At 31.6% G+C, this 18782-nt stretch overlaps 2 protein-coding genes across 3 annotated transcripts in view; one reads left to right on the forward strand and one right to left on the reverse strand.

The window, feature by feature from the left end:
• The first annotated feature begins 176 nt into the window (after positions 1–176).
• On the forward strand, positions 177–1288 carry LOC107902863 (protein DETOXIFICATION 14-like). Its single transcript, XM_016828975.2, has 2 exons — positions 177–410; positions 490–1288. The coding sequence occupies exons 1-2, from the start codon at positions 177–179 to the stop codon at positions 1054–1056; spliced, it is 801 nt and encodes a 266-aa protein (XP_016684464.2). The 3' UTR covers positions 1057–1288.
• A 7701-nt stretch (positions 1289–8989) lies between these two features.
• The window catches only part of LOC107947929 (golgin candidate 1), a 98154-nt gene continuing 88361 nt past the window's right edge, over positions 8990–18782 (reverse strand). For both annotated transcript variants that reach the window (XM_041092382.1, XM_041092383.1), the window contains exon 4: positions 8990–11414. In XM_041092382.1, coding sequence (XP_040948316.1) covers positions 9165–11123 — 1959 coding nt within the window. In that variant the 5' untranslated portion in view covers positions 11124–11414 and the 3' untranslated portion in view covers positions 8990–9164. The remainder of the gene's footprint in view (positions 11415–18782) is intronic.

Raw genomic sequence — 18782 nt, forward strand, 5'->3', positions numbered from 1 at the left:
AGCCCAGATATGGTCTCACTTTTTGGTCCTATTTTATTTATTTTATCATTTGAGATTATGCCTTTATTTATTTGATTCTAGCTTGAAATCCAAATAAACACAGTTTATAAATTTATAAAGAGATGGGTTCATTTGCTTGGCTCCCCCAATATTTGATTCAAAACAACAAAAAAAGCATGGCGAAATTGGAGGAGAGAGAAGATGAGAAGAAATGGGCAACAAGTTGGGGTGGATATATAGAAGAGCTGAAGAAGGGAAGTCGAATAGCAGCACCAATGGTGGCGGTGACGGTTCTACAATACCTTGTGCAAGTTGTGTCAGTAATAATGGTAGGACATCTTGGTCAGCTTTCTCTCTCTAGCGTCGCCATTGCTACATCCCTCACCAATATCACCGGTTTTAGCCTTCTGGTAAGCTACTCTTTCTTCTGTTAAGCTACTCTATTGATGGAGCATCTTAAACTAATTGAATGTTTTTCATTCAAACTAGTCAGGAATGGCTGGTGGATTGGAAACTCTATGTGGGCAAGCTTATGGATCACAACAATACAAAAAGCTTGGAATCTATGCTTACAGTGCCATCATTTCGCTCATCTTAGTTTGCCCTCCCATTTGCATGCTATGGATATTCATGGACAAATTGTTACCTCTTGTTGGCCAAGATACACTTATCTCCTACAAAGCTTGCCAATATTCCCTATGGTTAATCCCGGGACTATTTGCAAGCACCATCCTTAAACCTTTGACTCGATTTCTACAAATGCAAAGTTTGATTCTACCAATGCTCTTAACTTCAATTTTTATACTGTGTTTCCATGTGCCTCTTTGTTGGATTCTTGTGTTTAAATTGGATTTAGGTGATCTTGGAGCTGCAATAGCTTTTAGTTTATCAACATGGTTGAATGTGATCTTACTTGGGATTTATGTAAAGTATTCATCTACATGTGAGAAAACTCGTTCACCATTGTCCAAGGATGCTTTTCTTGGTGTTCCTCAGTTCTTTCGCCTTGGTGTTCCCTCAGCTATAATGGTTTGGTACGTGTTTTCTTTCTCGTAAAATCAGTTTTGGGTGGTAAAAGTTCTATAAATTGCATTTTATCTCCTGCATTAATAAAAATAAGTAGTTAAAAAAAACAAAGTCTGCTGCAACTACTAGTGATGTTACTTTGATGCGTTCGTTGAAAGCACCAAAAATATTCTATCCCTAATAAATAATGAAAAAGAATAGTAAAAGGGAAGTAGGGTCAAATCCTCAGGGATTGGATTTGCACAATATCTTGTTCCGTGAAATCCCAGGCAGAATCTTGCCCAATAAAACCTGCGTTCTTGAAAAAAAAAACAGAATTAAAGGTTTGGATCTGGAAACAAAAAAATAAAATAAAAACAGAATTAAGAATATTGAATCAAAATTTTGAGAAATTAAAAATAGAGTTGAGAGAAAGGAAATTCTTACGGGAGATTACAGCCTCCAGTTGCCTCGTTCCACCTTGAGTTCAATCCTCAGCTTTTAGATGATGCTTCCCAAACCGAATAAGCCAGTTATAGTGGAAGAGGACGCCTACGACCACCAGCTCTAAGGATTTAGAATTACGATTTGGTGGAACCTGACTCTAGCCAACAATCGCTTCTGTAGGATCGTCTTATGCTAGATCAACGCTTCTCAATGGAGAATCCCACGCCATTTTGTCTCTTGGGCTTGCCAACCTCTGACGCAGTAAGCTAACAAACCGACTGTGCAACCTTCCCAAAACATACAAAGTGGCCACATTTGCATACGTTGAAAAGATTACTTCTTAAGGGACATGGACGGAAGCGTCAGCCCCGTAGTGCAGAGAAACGATGAATACTCGTTGAGAAGGCTAAGTACGGATTCTAAGCCTCATAAACCCTTTTTGGGAAATATCGACAACTTTCGGCTAGATGAGTTTAGTGGCTCATGGTTGTGATGGAAAAGAAAATAAATATAATAAAAATAGAGATTTTATTGAAAGGAAATATGATAAGAACAAAAGCCTAGACTTTTGGGGAGAGAGTGTTTACAGAAAAAAGATAGGATCCTCTTTTGAGTCACTTCACCCCCTATTTATAGTGCTAGGGGAGATAGTCTAATCCTACTTAAATTCCCAAAAGATAAATACATTTAATTAAAAATAAATAAAATTAAATCCTAAAATTAAATAATCCTTAATAATTATCTTAATATTAATTATCCTAATATAATTAAAATAGAGTATGATAGAATAAAATCTCTTCTTTTTACATTTCAACCCTTGTGTCCTCCATGCTTGCACTTTTGGCATCAACTTTTCCTTGTGTTGCACATTGGCCCGTTTTATCTCTAAATTCACACTTTTGGCCCTTAATTTTGCTTTTGCCTCAAATTTAGTCCCTATGAGATAAAAGATCAAAAATAGCTCAAATTAGCAGGATCATATTCAGAATAAATACATAATTAATTCATAAAAATACGTTATTCTAGAGTGTTATCATACTTGGTTGGTGTCATTGCTCAAGGAGTTACAACTTCAGTCTGTTGACCCACCTAAGTTCAAACATGTAGAGCTTAATTTTTTCTTTATCCGTGAGAAAGTTGCCGAAGGCTTTGTTGTTGGTGGTGAAGTATCTGCTCGTGATCAGATTGCTAACATTCTGATTAAGCCACTTTCTGTCACTTTCTTTGCTCGATTTTGGAGTCATCTTCGGGTTTTGCATGTCGGGAGGATGGGTGAATGTTAAGTATAGATAAGGAGTCTGTTATTCAGATAGTAGCTATTAGTTTAGTATCTGGTAAAGTTGTTATACAAAACAGTTGTGAGATCAGTAATATGTTACTCAAGGCACTCTATAAGTACTATACTGTTAATGAAGTAACTCAGAGCATTCATTAAATCACAATACTGTATTATTCATATTGCCTTAGTTCTTTACATATTACCATAGTTCTTTACATAATATTAATTTATATTTTTTTGGTGTTTGATTGTAAAGGAAAAACTCAACTTCAAGGAAGGTAATAGAAAATAGCATTGAACGTCGTGACATGGAAAAGGCTAAGTCGTGAATTGGATCAACTAAAACACGACATCATGAATGGTGTTGATCAATGCCTAATATCGTGATTAGATTGTGGCTAACTCATGAAATGCCTGACATCTCAAAGTGGATTAGCTAATGTCACAACCTCATGTATGCTAAAGGAAAAATAAGAGCATTTTTAAGCCCTACGTCATGGCATGCAGTAGTTGATGTCGCGATGTTGTGACATTAGCCAAATCTCGAGCAATTACAAAAGGGAAAATTGTGAAATTTCATAGCAAAATTATGACACTCAATTGAAAATTACAATTTTATTAAGGGCAACTTCATCCTTTCACCAATCAAACCCTACATAAATTCTAGTAGATCGATAATCATCTTTTAGGAACTTAAATTTACCCTGGTTTGCCCTGGTTCTTCTGATCATTGGAATTCATGTGTAGGCAAGTATCTTGTTACAATTATTACCTGCTTAAACAGCAGTATACAATATTGGTATTGATGAAGTTATTCGATCAAGCAAAGATATTATTTAAAGAGTCTTACTTTGATCTACTTATTAAAGTTGGAGAGATTGATTTCTATTAAGTTTAAGTTGTTAGGATTTAATGTTTTAAGTGAAGTTTATTCATCATTTTGCACTTGTAATTTTTGAAAAATTTGTTTTAAATAAAATTTCTTTAATCACAATAATATCATTTTTCTTTATTCTCAATGGTGTTTATACACAATGTGGAATGTAAGAAAATATCGGCTTATTTATTACCTAATATTTAACTAACACTTAATTGCATTATATGGATGGATCGTTATGTCGATGTAGCATTGTCTTGAGACAACACTCACTCTGTCTCAAGACATAAGTCTAGTTGTCTTGAGATCTATAAGGTCGGTCTTGATACCAAGCCTAATGCAACATTCCAAATGATAAAATATAACCTTAAGGTCTCAAGACATGTTCTTCCTATCTCAAAGACTATATAGAAAATTAGCCTAGAATCAACGCATTCAAATCATGACCATGACCTATTTAAATATACCAAAGCATTACGCAACTCAATTTAACCAATTTGCGACATGCAAAACACAATCGAACAACACCATATCTTATCATTCGATGCATCAATGCCCAACCGACTAATTTGTATAATTGAACTTATATAAACTAGCATAATTGCCTCCTGATCAAAGGATGAAATTCTACTTTATAAACCTTATAGGTCAAGTACCAACTATACCAAAATATCAACTTAAGCAACGCTCCCAAACCAACCTAGATACATGCCATATAATCAAAACAAATATCTACATACAAAATAGGCAACAAGTTGTTTTTATGTGTTGAGTTGTCAAGTTGGATGTTTGGCGATTTATAATTTATGATAACTCTTATCCAAGATTTGCGTACAGAAACAAATATAGTCATACGATTAGTATTATATATTTAGTGGTGCTAATACAATTCAAATTCAATACAATAAAATTAAAATAAATCAAATATGCAAAGTAAACATCAAATTTAAGTACTTTTCCCCTTTTCTTTTTCATCACAGAATCAATAATCATATTTTCCCCAAATCTACTCATTGAATACTTATTTCAACATTTCATGGTTTGATATCATAATGTATTCAATTTTCAACATGTCATTTACCAACATTTTCATTACTTACTCATTTCAACCCTTATTAATCAATTGTATACATTAGAATGGATACTCGAATTTGCACACAAGTCCATGACCCTTCGAAAATTGAGACTACTGAATTTATATGTCAAGATATGTCTGACCCTCTGAGAATTGAGGCCGCCCATGACCCTTTGAGAATTAGGGTTGCTTACAACCCTTTGGGAATTAGAGCTAATAAATCAATCACATCCCAAAAATTGGATCAGCAGAAATTGGGTAAGTGAAACTAAGAGTGATCACGTTTTGAATTTTTAGTTAAGATTGTGAAAATCATGTTAAAGTGAGTAAATCTGGTTCAGTGGATAGGTGTTGTGCTTGTGTATGTGAAGTTCTAGGTTTGAATATTTCCTTTAAATTTTTGTCATTTTTTATCTTAACCTCAATCGCTGATCGTCTAGCATAAATATCAGTTTCATTCAATTAATGATAGAATGAGTTTGCTAGTTTAGTAGTAAGGTTTTAGTTTACCTAGAGGTCTCATGTTTGAATTTTCTGTGTGTAAAATAGAGTTAGTTTTGTTTTAAACTCTAGGTAGTTTTTTAAAAAAATTAATTATCCTAAAATTTCTCCCTAAATATATGTTTCAACCATTCATTATCCTACTCTCCCCCCACTCTTTCAAGTTTTCTTTCACTTTGGATTTTTGGTAAAAAGACTTTCTCTGTTTCTTCAATTCTTTTTCTTTTTTTCCTGAAAATTTCCCTTTCTTTCTTCTTCTATCGCTATTTGTTAATCCATTTTCCATCTATATTCTCTGTTGTAGTATTAATTTGGGGGTAAGTATAAAACTTTTTTTTTGATTAGGAGGTGGAGGGTGAACTCTCGTTAACGATTTATTTTTATAAGCTTTGATAAATCTGTTCTACAAAATATGGACTTCTATGCCTTCTATTTTATGTTATTGTACATCAGCATGTCCTACATGTTCATCATTCTGGTTCTGTATATGCATGCCATGACACATTGCATGGGATTTGGGATAATGTTGAAAGGAGGAAGATTCTGACAGTTTAATGATTTTCCCTTCTGGTGGTTCATCCACATTTCTGCCTGGTAGCTTGTCTGCAATTATGGTGGCTCGACCATAAATGTTTATTCTGGTAGCTAGGCTACAATATAGTGGCTTGACCACATATGTCTGATCTGGTAGTTTTACCTGTAATATTTGTTGGCATTGACCACAATTATTCTATTAGTGTGATTTGGTTGGATGAGTTCTAGTGAACTTTATTTTAGTGTGTAGCGGAATTGAGTAGGACGTTTTCTAAAAAAATTGCATTATGATTTTTTGAAAAACACCGCATTGGCATAATCATGCATACTCGATTCTATTTAATTGGTTGTTATGAAATTTTTTGTGATTTTCTAACTTGTATATTGTATTGTGTGTGATCTTTGTTGAGTTTTAGTTACACACTAAGCTTTATAGTTCACTCCTTTATTTTATCTCTGACCTTTCAGGTAAACGGTGAGATTAGGATCAGACGACATGCGAGATCTCGGATTGATTCTCGGTTAATTAAATAAGATAGTTTATGTTTTTAATTATTTTGGGTCGTAAAATTGCTTTTGGTTTTTGTTCTATTTGTTTGGTTTTGAGTATTTATTTATGAAGCTGCAAAGCATCACGGGCTAACAATTTGAAACTCGGTTTTCAAAATTAAAATTCTGAAAGCTTTTTGCTGTAAAAATTAAGTAATCACTTAAGTATTTTCTGTAAATAAAATACATAGTTTGTAACGGATGTTTGTTTTAATAATTCAAATGATCTACCAATGTTAGTACTTTCAAAACGTGTGACTTTGTATCCGAATTCTGAGTTTTAAATAAGTGTTTTCGAACTTTAGTTATTTTCTAATCATCTATAAGAATTTTGCCAAAATTTCACATTTTCGAAACGATCTTTTAGTTTCATCGAAACAAATACTTTTAAACAAGTTAATGTAATTACTCAACATCCAGTTATAACTTCTAGGTCGAGTTTAGGGTGTTACAAAATCACTAAATATCTATAACCCTATTACATGTCAACTATGCTTAGGCTACATTACGTTTAACATAATTTAATGAGACATTATCATTATAATCATCATTACAACCCATATAATCATAACATCAAGATTTAAATACTTATACATATCAAATATATATATAGAAGCACAATTTCAATCACTCATAACTTGATTTGACAATCACAACTTCAAATTCATATTTGTTTACCTTGATATGGTTTTCGTCATCTTTAGCTACGTAATTAAACTTGAATACAAAAATTCATTAATCATATAATTTAAATATAAATCTACATAATATAGAAATGAGTACATTTCTAATATCTGAAATTCTCATAACATTTGATTTGATTTATCGGATTGAAAACTAATTTCTTTTTTCTCCACTAGAGACCTCAAACTTTCAGTTCGTGACAAAATTTTCTTACAACTTTCAATTTATGTAATTCGGTCCTAATGTTCCACAATGTTTTCAAAGCCTTCAAGCTTTAATCTAGCTTATTCTTATAACTCCCATTACCTTACTAACATTATAACATAATTTTCATCTAAAGTTCTTATCTTCAATCTCTCTCTAACTTAATATTCAATATAATTTCTCAACTAAACATCATCAGTTACTTAATCTAATAACTGGGCTATGCTAATCAACTATCAAAGCATAGAATTTCAACAAAAATTCAAACTAAAACTCACCTTCCTTGAGCAATAACCATGAAATTTTTCTTTGTTTACCATGAGGGAGATGAGGAAAATAAGCCTCATCTCTCTTTCCTTCCACTATACTTATCAATGAAATCAATGGTCATAAAGTCACTATGCATAAGCTAATGGAACTTAATGACATAGATCATGGTTGGCCACAAAGTTTGTTTTAACCATGGAATATTTGCTTTTAAGGACATGATCATTTGCTAATCAATGACATGTACAAAGCTTCAATCAAATTTCTTCGTCCTACTCACCTTATAATTTAGTCATCGTACTAAGTATAAAAAAAAAACTTAATTTATTTAATTACTGTTTGGTTTTATTTATTAATCCCACATACCAGTTGTTAACTTTTCGATTTGAAATTTTGAAAAGATCATTTTAAGGAATTCAAACTTAAACTAAATTTTCTGGCATCGACGAAAATTAAATCGTTACTGTAAATATTATTGAAAATTTGAAATTACGTCATTTTTTAAATATCAGTCCAACAATTTTATATATATTAATTTTTATCAACAGAACTTTGTTTGGATAGGAAATTTTAAAATTTTCAGAATACAATCATTTTAAAATATTAGTATTTATAATTTTTTTCATTTAAATATTTAATTTTCAAAATAATTAAATGGTTGAAATATCATAAGTTAAAAAATAATTATGAAAAACAAAATAATGATATTAAAATTAAATAATATAATGCAATATGAGTATTGTTAAATTTGTAAAAAAAAATATAAATATTTTTAATACTATATTATATATTAGAAATAAGGGTTAACTCATAAATTGGCATTTAAACTATACAGTTTTTTCATCTTGGTATTTAAATTTTTTTTTGGTCACAAGTAGTACTTAAACTACATTTTTCCCCAAGTCAGTATCTCTATTAGTCAGACAGTTAGTCAAATTGTTAAATCTATTTTTAGGAAATGCATAACCCGTAAATTGGTATGTAAACTACACATTTTTTTTCCTATTTTGGTACATAAACATTTTTTTGTTACAAGTGGTACCTCAACTATCCATTAAAAAAAATCAGCTAATAATAATTTGCCACATCATATAGAGTTTAAAAAAATATTTTTTATCTCTCTCTCTAACAATATATACAAAGAAAATAATGCTTTTTTTTGTCTATTTTGCTACCTAAGGTATCACTTACAACAAAAAAAATGTTTAGGTATAAAATGGAAAAAAAATACATAGTTTAGATAGCAATTTATAGGTTAAGTTTTTTTTTTAAATAGATTTGATGGTTTAACTAATAGAAATACCAACTTAGGAAAAACAAGTAGCTTAGGTACCTTATTTAGCAAAAAGTCTTTCTGATAGAAAAATTTTTTTTTATAAATTTTCCCCAATCAATATATTTTTCCTTTTTATTAGCAAGAAGTCTTTTTGTTTTCATAAAATTACTTTTGATAGAAAAGAAATATACAAACCAAATATAAGATAAAGGTATTACAAGAAAAGCAAAGAAAGTCATCACAAATCTCAGCCTGATATATAGAAACTAGAAATCATCAAAAAGACAAATATGTATTAATTTATAAACTTTTTTATTAAGATTTTCTCAGGTGCAGGAAATATCACCTTCAGTTGCAGTTCTAATCAGACCAGACCTGAAAAACAATAATATGGAACTTTGTTATTTAGTTTAAGATATATTTCTCAATGTTGAAAGAACATTATTAAGGAGTGAAAGTCAATTTATTACATTCTTGACAGACCTTTGATTCTCCTCACTAACCTTGTTTTCAGCAAAACAAATGAAACATACAACACCCAATCCTTTGCACTATCCAAGTAACGATAATATGAATGCCTCCATGAACGCTTGAAGAACACAACACCGCAAAACCCCCAGAAACCCACAACAAATCCAAGTCCCATGCCAGTGTAAAACCATTTCATGAACTGATCATCAGAATCTTCTTCACCTCCTACTGCAGGTTTGCCAGGAGGTGGTTCCACCATTGAGAGATTCGGTGAAACAGGAGGACCACAAAGTCCCCTATTATGGGAAAATGATGAAGGATCAAAGCTCTGTAGTTGAGTGCTGGTTGGAATTTTTCCAGACAAGTCATTGTAAGACAAGTCCAAGATACTTAGAAATGTTAATTCAGACAAGCTGGTTGGGATGTTTCCTGAAAACTTGTTTCTTGACAGGTCAAGCACCTCTAGTTGCCTTAGATGCCCAATCTTTTGAAGAATTTTTCCTGCAAAAAAATTTCTTGACAGGTTCAATGCAACCAGTTCTTGAAGACTACTTAATTCTTCAGGAATCTCTCCTGTTAATTTGTTACAAGAGAGATCAATGGCTAGTAGCAGTCCAAGTTGTGGATAGTTTTGCTTTGTTCCCTTCCATGTAATCAATGCCTCATCAACATACCTGACATCAATCAACGAACTCACATACATAACATCAATCAACGAACTCACATACTGTTGATCTAACAGGTGAAGCTCAATCCTTCTATCTAAATTCACTTTTTTTGCCATGGAATTGAAATTTTTGAGGCACGGTGGTATGGAATCAGATATTTTATTTACAGAGAGGTCTAAGATTTGTAGATATTTCAATTCACAAAGTTGATGAGGAATCCTTCCCCTGAACTGATTCCTTTGAAGGCTAAGAAAAACCAAAGATGAAATCCGCTGCCCGAGCCACATAGGTATTTCTCCTGATAATTCATTATCACTCAAGTCCAGGAATTTTAACTCTCTGCAATTTTGTAAATATAAAGGTAATTCTCCTGAGAATTTATTACCACGTAAACTTAGCATTTCAAGAGAAGTCAGAGATCCTAAGGAGCTTGGAAGTGAGCCTGAGAAGGTATTATCACCCAAATTCAAAGCTGTTAAAGACCGGAAACTGTGAAAACAGTCAGGAACCACTCCAGATAATTGATTATTTGAGAGATCAAGCAAAGCCAAAGAGACTTCAGTAAAATTGCAAATTGGAGATGTTGAACCATTAAACTTGTTTTTGGAAAGGTTAATGGTACTCCATGTATCACTAAAGCGTAAAGAAAAATGTGGCAATGGTCCTGAGAAATTATTAGAGCTTAGATCTAGATGGCCTATGTTGATAGATATATTTGGAAAAGTACCACTGATCTGATTGAAAGACATGTTTATGTACCTTAAACTCGGAACGCAAATCCCGTAGGGAAGAGAATCCGGTCTCTGAAATTTGTCCGAAAACCAGTAGGGAAGAGAACCCGAAATTCCTGAAGCAGAAATATCAAGGTATCCCAAACACAGTAGGAACTCCATTTGAGTCCGAAGCCAATCTGGGAAACGAGGCCCTAACTTGCAAGAGCAAAGCTTTAGTAGACTCAATTGAAAAGGAGGAATCCATCCGGTTTTGAATTTTAAAGTCAAAGAAGTGTACGATAAATCCAACTTCCCTAAATTGTAGAAATTTGAGAAATGAGCTTCGGAAATCACATCACCATCAAAAGAATTCCCTGCAAGCCGCAACACATGCAGGTTGGAAAGTTGTCCAATGCTTTTGCTTATGGATCCATTTAAAAGGTTGTACCCAAGATCTAGAACCCTAAAATATGGTAGTTTTCCGATTTCATTCAACCCAGAATCGCCCCTAACTTGATTCTCAGCTAGTACCAAAAGATTATCATTCAGATAAAGTTCTTGAATAGCCTTCATGTTCCCAAAAGCTTCTGGAATTGGACCTTTCAACTGGTTACTTGAGAGATTAAGGAAAACAAGGTTGCTGCTAACATTAAACAGCCATGGATATATGGCAGAAGAAAGGAGATTATTATCAGAGAGATCGAGATAGGTGAGAGATGTAGAAGAGTTGGCAAGGAAAAGTGATGAAGAAGATATGCTTGGAAGATCACAATGTCTTAGACTTAGTTTTTGGAGCAAAGGAAGGTGGCTAATGACTTGAGACCAATCATTGGCATTGCTCAGGTTAGTGAAACTGAGATCAACCTCTTTCAAACGAGAAAGATGGGAAAGCCACTCAGGTTTGCCAACATTGAAAACTCTACCGTTGCTACCCAATCTAAGAGTCTCCAACATTGAAAGATTTCCAAGTTGAGAAGGAATTGGACCTCAAAAATTAGCATTAGAGAGATCCAGTAATTTCAATTTTTTCAAGGAACCAAAAAACTCTGGGATGAGACTTCCATTAAAATCATTACCTTAGAAATTTAAAGAGGTCAAATGATGTAGTTTAAGCAGTGAAGGGCTAATCGTACCTGCTACAACAAAATATTTCAAGCTAAAATCGAGCATTTCGACTTATCCCATAAGGCTGTTGCATTCGACACCAAGCCAAAAACAGCACTCCTCACTTTTCCATAAAGGAAGGGCATCGTCGCCTGACCAATCCATGGCTTGAAGGCTGTGCTTAAATTCAAGTAGCGCTTTTTTCTCACTCTCTTTGCACAATACGCTTGCTTCAGTGCATTTCTCCTGAAGAAGAAGACAAGATATTGCAAAAAATAAAACAAGTTTATGAGAACTCTTACTTGACATCGTAATCATCAAATATGAAGCAAGAGGAAATGAAATAGTGTTTTGTTTTTTAATTTTGAATGCTAATAGCTGAGGAAAGCCCTCTTTATAAAGACCCAGCTTGAATGGCATATGACCATTCGTACTATATGGATGCATTAAACCTTTAATGGACGACTTCAGCATTGATTTAGAGTTTTGTAGTTTTCCTTTTTCTTGACGACATTTTGTAGAGAAAACATTGAAATTTAATTTTTATTTTTTTAAAATTTATCAAATTATATTTACTTTTATCTTTAATTTTTAATATATTTAATGATTTTATATACTTACATTTTAATAATTATTAACATAATAATAAAATATTTTAAGGATATATAAAATTTATATGATAAAAAAATTAATTATAATTACGTCTTTTGTTATTTGACAATTCAAATATTATAATAAAATATACAAATCATAAGTAAAGTATTTTTAATATATTCAATATGAAATATAATTTTATTTCATGTAATTAATAGAATTATTAACATAATTAAAATATATAAATTATTTTAATAATTCAAATATGGTACTAATAAAAAAATTCTAATCTTTTTTAAAGCATTTATGAAATCTATAAAGAAAATGATATATTGTAAATTAAGCTCTTCACAATTCAATTTTTAATTTGGGTAAACTACCTCACTAGTCACTCTAAATAGGGGCCAGTCGTTCCTATTTCGTTCATCCTAATTTTTTTTTATAATTTCGACAGTAAAAAAAATTGATTAAATTAGTTACTCCACCATTAAATTGTAACAGAATGTTTATTGTGAATTTCTTATTTTGAATCACTTTAAATAGTAATCATTCTTATTTAGTTCACTTAAAAATTATGGTAAACTACCTTGTTAGTCACTCTAAATAAGAGTTACTCCTATTTTCGACACCCAAAAAAAAAATACATGTAAATACACAGTTAGTCTTCTATTACCATTTTAATGGTAAAGTAACAAATTTGATAGATTTCTTTTCTGGGTGATCAAATTAATAAAGGAAAATGATGACAAAAAAAGAAATGATAAATTTAGAGTGACAATAATTGAATAAATGTCTTTAAAATTAATGAGAGTTATTATTTATAAATGTGATCAATTTTCTTGTAAAATTAAAACTCTTATTTATAAATATGATGGGATTAATCTTATAAATACCTTGTTATATATAGTTAGCACCAATTAGCGATTATGGATGGTTATGCTTTCAATTTTCTTCTGTAGTTAATGACTTTACGATCCAATGTGAATAATGTCTCAATAACGTGTGATAGGGTGAAATTTGATAGGCCTACTATACGTGACTTAGATTTGCTTTTTGTTTCAATTAATTTAATTTACCCACAATTTTCTTCTTCAGTTTCATATGATGGGTCTTGAATTCTTCAATAATATGAATCAGAAAATACCTTGCAATTGCAATTGTTGTGTCCAATTACTCCTATTTTCGACACCCAAAAAAAATACATGTAAATGCACAGTTAGTCTTCTATTACCATTTTAATGGTAGAGTGATAAATTTGATAGATTTCTTTTTTGGGTGATCAAATTAATAAAAGAAAATGATGACAAAAATAGGAATGATAAATTGATGGGATTAATCTTATAAGCACCAATTAGCAATTATGGATGTTTATGCTTTCAATTTTCTTCTTTAGTTGATGACTTTACGATCCAATGTGAATAATGTCTCAATAACGTGTGATAGGGTGAAATGTGATAGGCTTGCTTTTTGTTTCAATTAATTTAATTTACCCACAATTTTCTTCTTCAGCTTGAATTCTTCAATAATATGAATCAGAAAATACCTTGCAATTGCAATTGTTGTGTCCAATTACTTTTTGACTATAAGCACTTTAATTAAGGCCTGTTTTGCTTTAATTTGTTCTAAATCCCACTTCAGCTTTACAATGTAATTTTTCAATTTTCCACACTAGACTTACTTTTTGTGTTAATTTTTCATTGATAATGGTAAAATATTTGTAGCTATTTAAGTGTTCTTTATTTCTTTAGAATGGAACAGTTGTAGTGGACAACTAGAGTTGCCTTTTGTTTTAGTTAATTTAATTTTCCATCTATTTTCTTCTTCAATCTCCTACTCACCACCAATAACACATTGCAACTATTTTTTCTTTTTTCTTTTTTTGAGCTCAGCAAATAAAATTTTATTAATAAAGGGCACAGCACCAAACGAATTCAATTGTTAAAATAGCAAATTTTGTAATTATTTAATTGATTCTAAATGAATTCCTGTTGTGTTGATTGGTTAGAATTAGGTAAACTATCGATTAGCTAAATTCTAGGCTAGAACTTATAGGGTTATTTATTGATAACGAAAATAATTTCAACCAGTTTCCTCTTGATTATCGAGAAGGTAAGGAAAGATTGGTTGCTAGGCGTGATATCGGCAACTAAAATTTATTTATTAAAAAATACTAAAACTATCTTTGCATTGATGATCAAACTCATGAACCAAATGAAGATTTTACCTTTTGTTAGATTTTCAACATATTGGTTTTTCTTATATTTTATTTTGTGATTTTTCTTACATAGTTTTAATTTTAATTTCACGACTAGCTAATTTACGAACATATTATTAGAAGTGAATTATCGTAGCACAAACTAGAAACAACTATTCGCCAACTACTTTAGCTTTCCCTTTATCATGAGATCGTCCTATGTCATTGTTAGCTACGTAATTAAACCCGAATACAAAAACTCATTAATCACATAATTCAAATAGAAATCGACACAATATTAACATGAGTACATTCCATTCATTTTAGTCCGTATAAGCCCTAATATTCGAAATGCTCGTAACATTCGATTTGCTTTCATATTTCTCCACTAGAGACCTCAAACTTTCAGGTAATGACAAAATTTTCCTACAACTTTCAATTTATTTAATTCGGTCCCTAATATTCCACATTAAGGTTTCCAAAGCCTTTAAGATTGAAGCTTATTCTTATAACACCCATTACCTTACTAACATTAAAACATAATTTTTATCTAAAGTTCTTATCTTCAATCTCTCTCTAACTTAGTATTCAATATAATTTCTCAACTAAACATCATCAATTACTTAATCTAATAACTGAGCTATGCTTATCAACTTTCAATGCCTAGAATTTCAACAAAAATTCAAACTAAAACTCACCTTCCTTGAGCAATCTAGTGGACGTAAATGAAGAAAAGAACCATGAAATTTTTCTTTCTTTACCGTGAGGGAGATGAGGAAAATAAGCCTTATCTCTCTTTCCTTCCACTATACTTACCTATTATTAATTATAATTAACTAGTTAAATTAATAAATAAAAGAAAGTAATAGTCATAAAGTCACTATGCATAAGCTAATGGAACTTAATGACATATATCATGTTTGGCCACAAAGTTTATTTTAACCATGGAATATTTGCTTTTAAGGACATGATCATTTGCTAATCAATGGCATGTACAAAGCTTCAATCAAATTTCTTCCTCCTAGTCACCTTAATTTAGTCATGGTACTAATTATAAAAAAAACTTAATTTATTTAATTATTGTTCGGTTTTATTATTAATCCCACATACGACTTGTTAATTTTTCGATTTGAAATTTTGAACGGATCAATTTAAGGAATTCAACGTTAAACCAAATTTTCTGACATCGAAGAAAATTAAGTCGTTAGAGTAAAAATTATTGAAAATTTGAAGTTATGTCATTTTTTAAATATCAGTCCAATAATTTTATATATATTGATTTTTATCAACAGAACTTTGTTTGGATAGGAAATTTTAAAATTTTAAAGATTTTAGAATACAATCATTTTAAAATGTTAGTATTTATAATTATTTTATTTAAATATTTAAATTTTAAAATAATTAAATGGTTGAAATATCATAAGTTAAAAAAATAATTATGAAAAAAAGAATAATGATATTAAAATTAAATAATATAATGCAATATGAGTATTGTTAAATTTGTAAATATATATATATATATAAATATTTTTAATACTATATTATATATTAGAAATAAGTGTTAACTCATAAATTGGCATTTAAACTATACTATATTATATATCAATTAAAAAATCAACCAATAATAATTTGCCAAATCATATAAAGTTTAAAAATATTTTTTAATTCTTTTATTTTATAGTTTTCTTTTACATCATCTCTCTCTCGGTTGAGATGCTAACCATTTATTTCATTGATCAGAACTAGCGTTTTTACAACTAGATCGAGATAGGGGGTTAAACCAATTGACTTGCAAATCGATACGGATTGATTGAACCAAGCTAAAAAGACAATTGACCCCGTTATCTCTATTTTTAATTTTTTTTTAAATTTTTTAATAATATTTGATATAATTGGAAAAACTGATCAAATTGAGAATTAGTGACTTAACTGGTTTGACCATCAGTTTGATTCTAAAGAAAGAAAAAATAATAAAAATAATATATATATGAAAGAAAATAATGCTTTTGTCTATTTCGCTACATAAGGTTTCACTTGTAACAAAAAAAATAGGTACCAAAATGGAAAAAAAAATACTGTTGGAACTAAGAATATGAAAAATGAAGGATGCAAGACAATTTCTTGAGCATAAAGGCTCGATACTTGCTGAGTTAACAATACAGAATCAAACTTAAAAGACAAAAGAAAAGCAAGAAGAGAGAGTTTGATGATGAAACTTTGATGAATTTTTCGTTCTTTTGTAAGATGGCATAATGCCAATACATATACCAGACATATGTTGGTCAAGAAAAGCAAAATGGTTACCTAAACATTACTACTACCACTAAGTACATTGAAACTTGTTTAAACAAAACTTGCACACTTGGTTAAGATGATTTATCAGCTCAAACATCAACAAATTACATCAAGTACGTCAACAAATTTGTTCTAATCTAACTAAGTTACAAAATATCATTTGAAAGTAGTAAAATGAATCAGCAGCATGAAGTTTAGCTGCAACTGCTTGGCTCGGGCAGCTTTTGTTGCTTCTTGTTAGCATGCAGACCAGCTTCAACACTCCTTCTTGGCTTGCATACTGCAAACTCCCAATTTGACTCTCAAATGCTCAAACCTTGACACACTAAGGGGCTTTGTCAAGATATCAGCAAGTTGATCCTAAGAACTGCAATGAATCAGTTTCACCTCTTGAGCTTGTTCCATTTCCCTAACAAAATGAAACTTAATCTTGAAGTGTTTTGTTCTCCCACGGAACACTAGATTCTTTGCAATTGCAACAGCAGACTGGTTGTCACATTTGATCTTTGTTGCTTTCTTTTGGTGCAGATTCAAGTCTGGCATGATTTTTCTTAACCAAATTGCTTGGTTAACATCTCTTGTAGCTGCCACATACTCTGCCTTAGTTGTTGATTGAGCAACTATTGTTTGCTTCTTTGAACTCCAATAAAAAATAGCTGAACCAATGGTAAATAGATACTCTGAGGTGCTCTTCATATCATCTATCGATCCAGCCCAGTCACTATCAGCATAACCAAGTAGCTTCATGCTATTAACTTTATTGAACATCATTCCAAAGCTTAGTGCACCTTTGACATACCTGAAAACTCTTTTGGCAGCTTGAAAACTCTTCTCATTGCAGTAATGCATGAATCTAGATAGAAGACTTACTGCAAATATAATGTCTGGTCTAGTAGTTGTCAAATAGAGCAAACATCCAACCAAATTTCTGTAGGTTGTGTCATCTACCTTCTCGAAATCACCTTGGCTTGATAGCTTTTCTTCAACAGCAGCTGGAGTGCTTGTTGCTTTACAATTCAACATGGAGAACTTGTTCAGAATCTTCAAGGCAAATGCCTTCTGACTTAGGAAGATCCCTTGCTGAGTTTGAAACACTTGCAGGTTAAGGAAGTAGGACATTTGTCCTAAATCAGACATCTCAAACTTTTTCTCCATTTTGCCTTTGAAACCAGCCAGCAATTCATAACTTGCCTGGAAGGAAGTAGGACATTTGTCCTAAATCAGACATCTTAAACTTTTTCTCCATTTTTCCTTTGAAACCAGCCAGCAATTCATAACTTTCTTCTGTCACCAACAGGTCATCAATATATAGGGACACTATGAGTTGTGTTTCATTGCCTTTCTTCTTCACATACAGGGTTGGTTCACTAATGCTTATCTTGAACCCCAAACTAGCTAGCTAGCTATCGATTCTATCATACCAGGCTTTTGGTGCCTGTTTTAAGCCATACAAGGTCTTTTTTAGCTTGTACACATTGTCTTCCTTGCCTACAATTTTGAAACCTTCTGGTTGTTCAACATAGATCTCCTCATCAAGAAAACCATTGAGAAAAGCAGACTTTACATCAAGTTTATGAATTTTCCACTGCTTCTGTGCAGCCAAAGCAACTAATAGCCTAATTGTGTCAAGTCTGGCTACTGGTGCAAATGTCTCAAAGTAGTCAATGCCAAAATTTTGATTGAATCCCTTCACAACTAGCCTTGCCTTCAGCTTGTTCAAAGTTTCATCAGCATTGTGGTTGGCTCGAAACACTAATTTCACTCTTGTGACCTTCCTATTGGCTGGTCTTGTAATTAGCTCCCAGGTCTGATTCTTGTGAATCATGCTCATTTCATCAACCATGGCCTGTTTCCATCCTTGTTGAGCCTCAGCTTATTCAAAACAACTTGGTTCAACAGCAGCCACTTCAACTCTCTCATATATCTCACTTAAAGGTCTAGTTCCCCTGACTGGCTCGTGGTTAATGTCTAATTCAAGAGCATTTTGATCAGCTTTAGTCTGATCCATCATTAGATCTTCAGTAGCACAATCTAGTTTATTCTTA

Source organism: Gossypium hirsutum, chromosome D05 (genome assembly GCF_007990345.1).
Source record: "Gossypium hirsutum isolate 1008001.06 chromosome D05, Gossypium_hirsutum_v2.1, whole genome shotgun sequence".
NCBI lineage: Eukaryota > Viridiplantae > Streptophyta > Magnoliopsida > Malvales > Malvaceae > Gossypium > Gossypium hirsutum.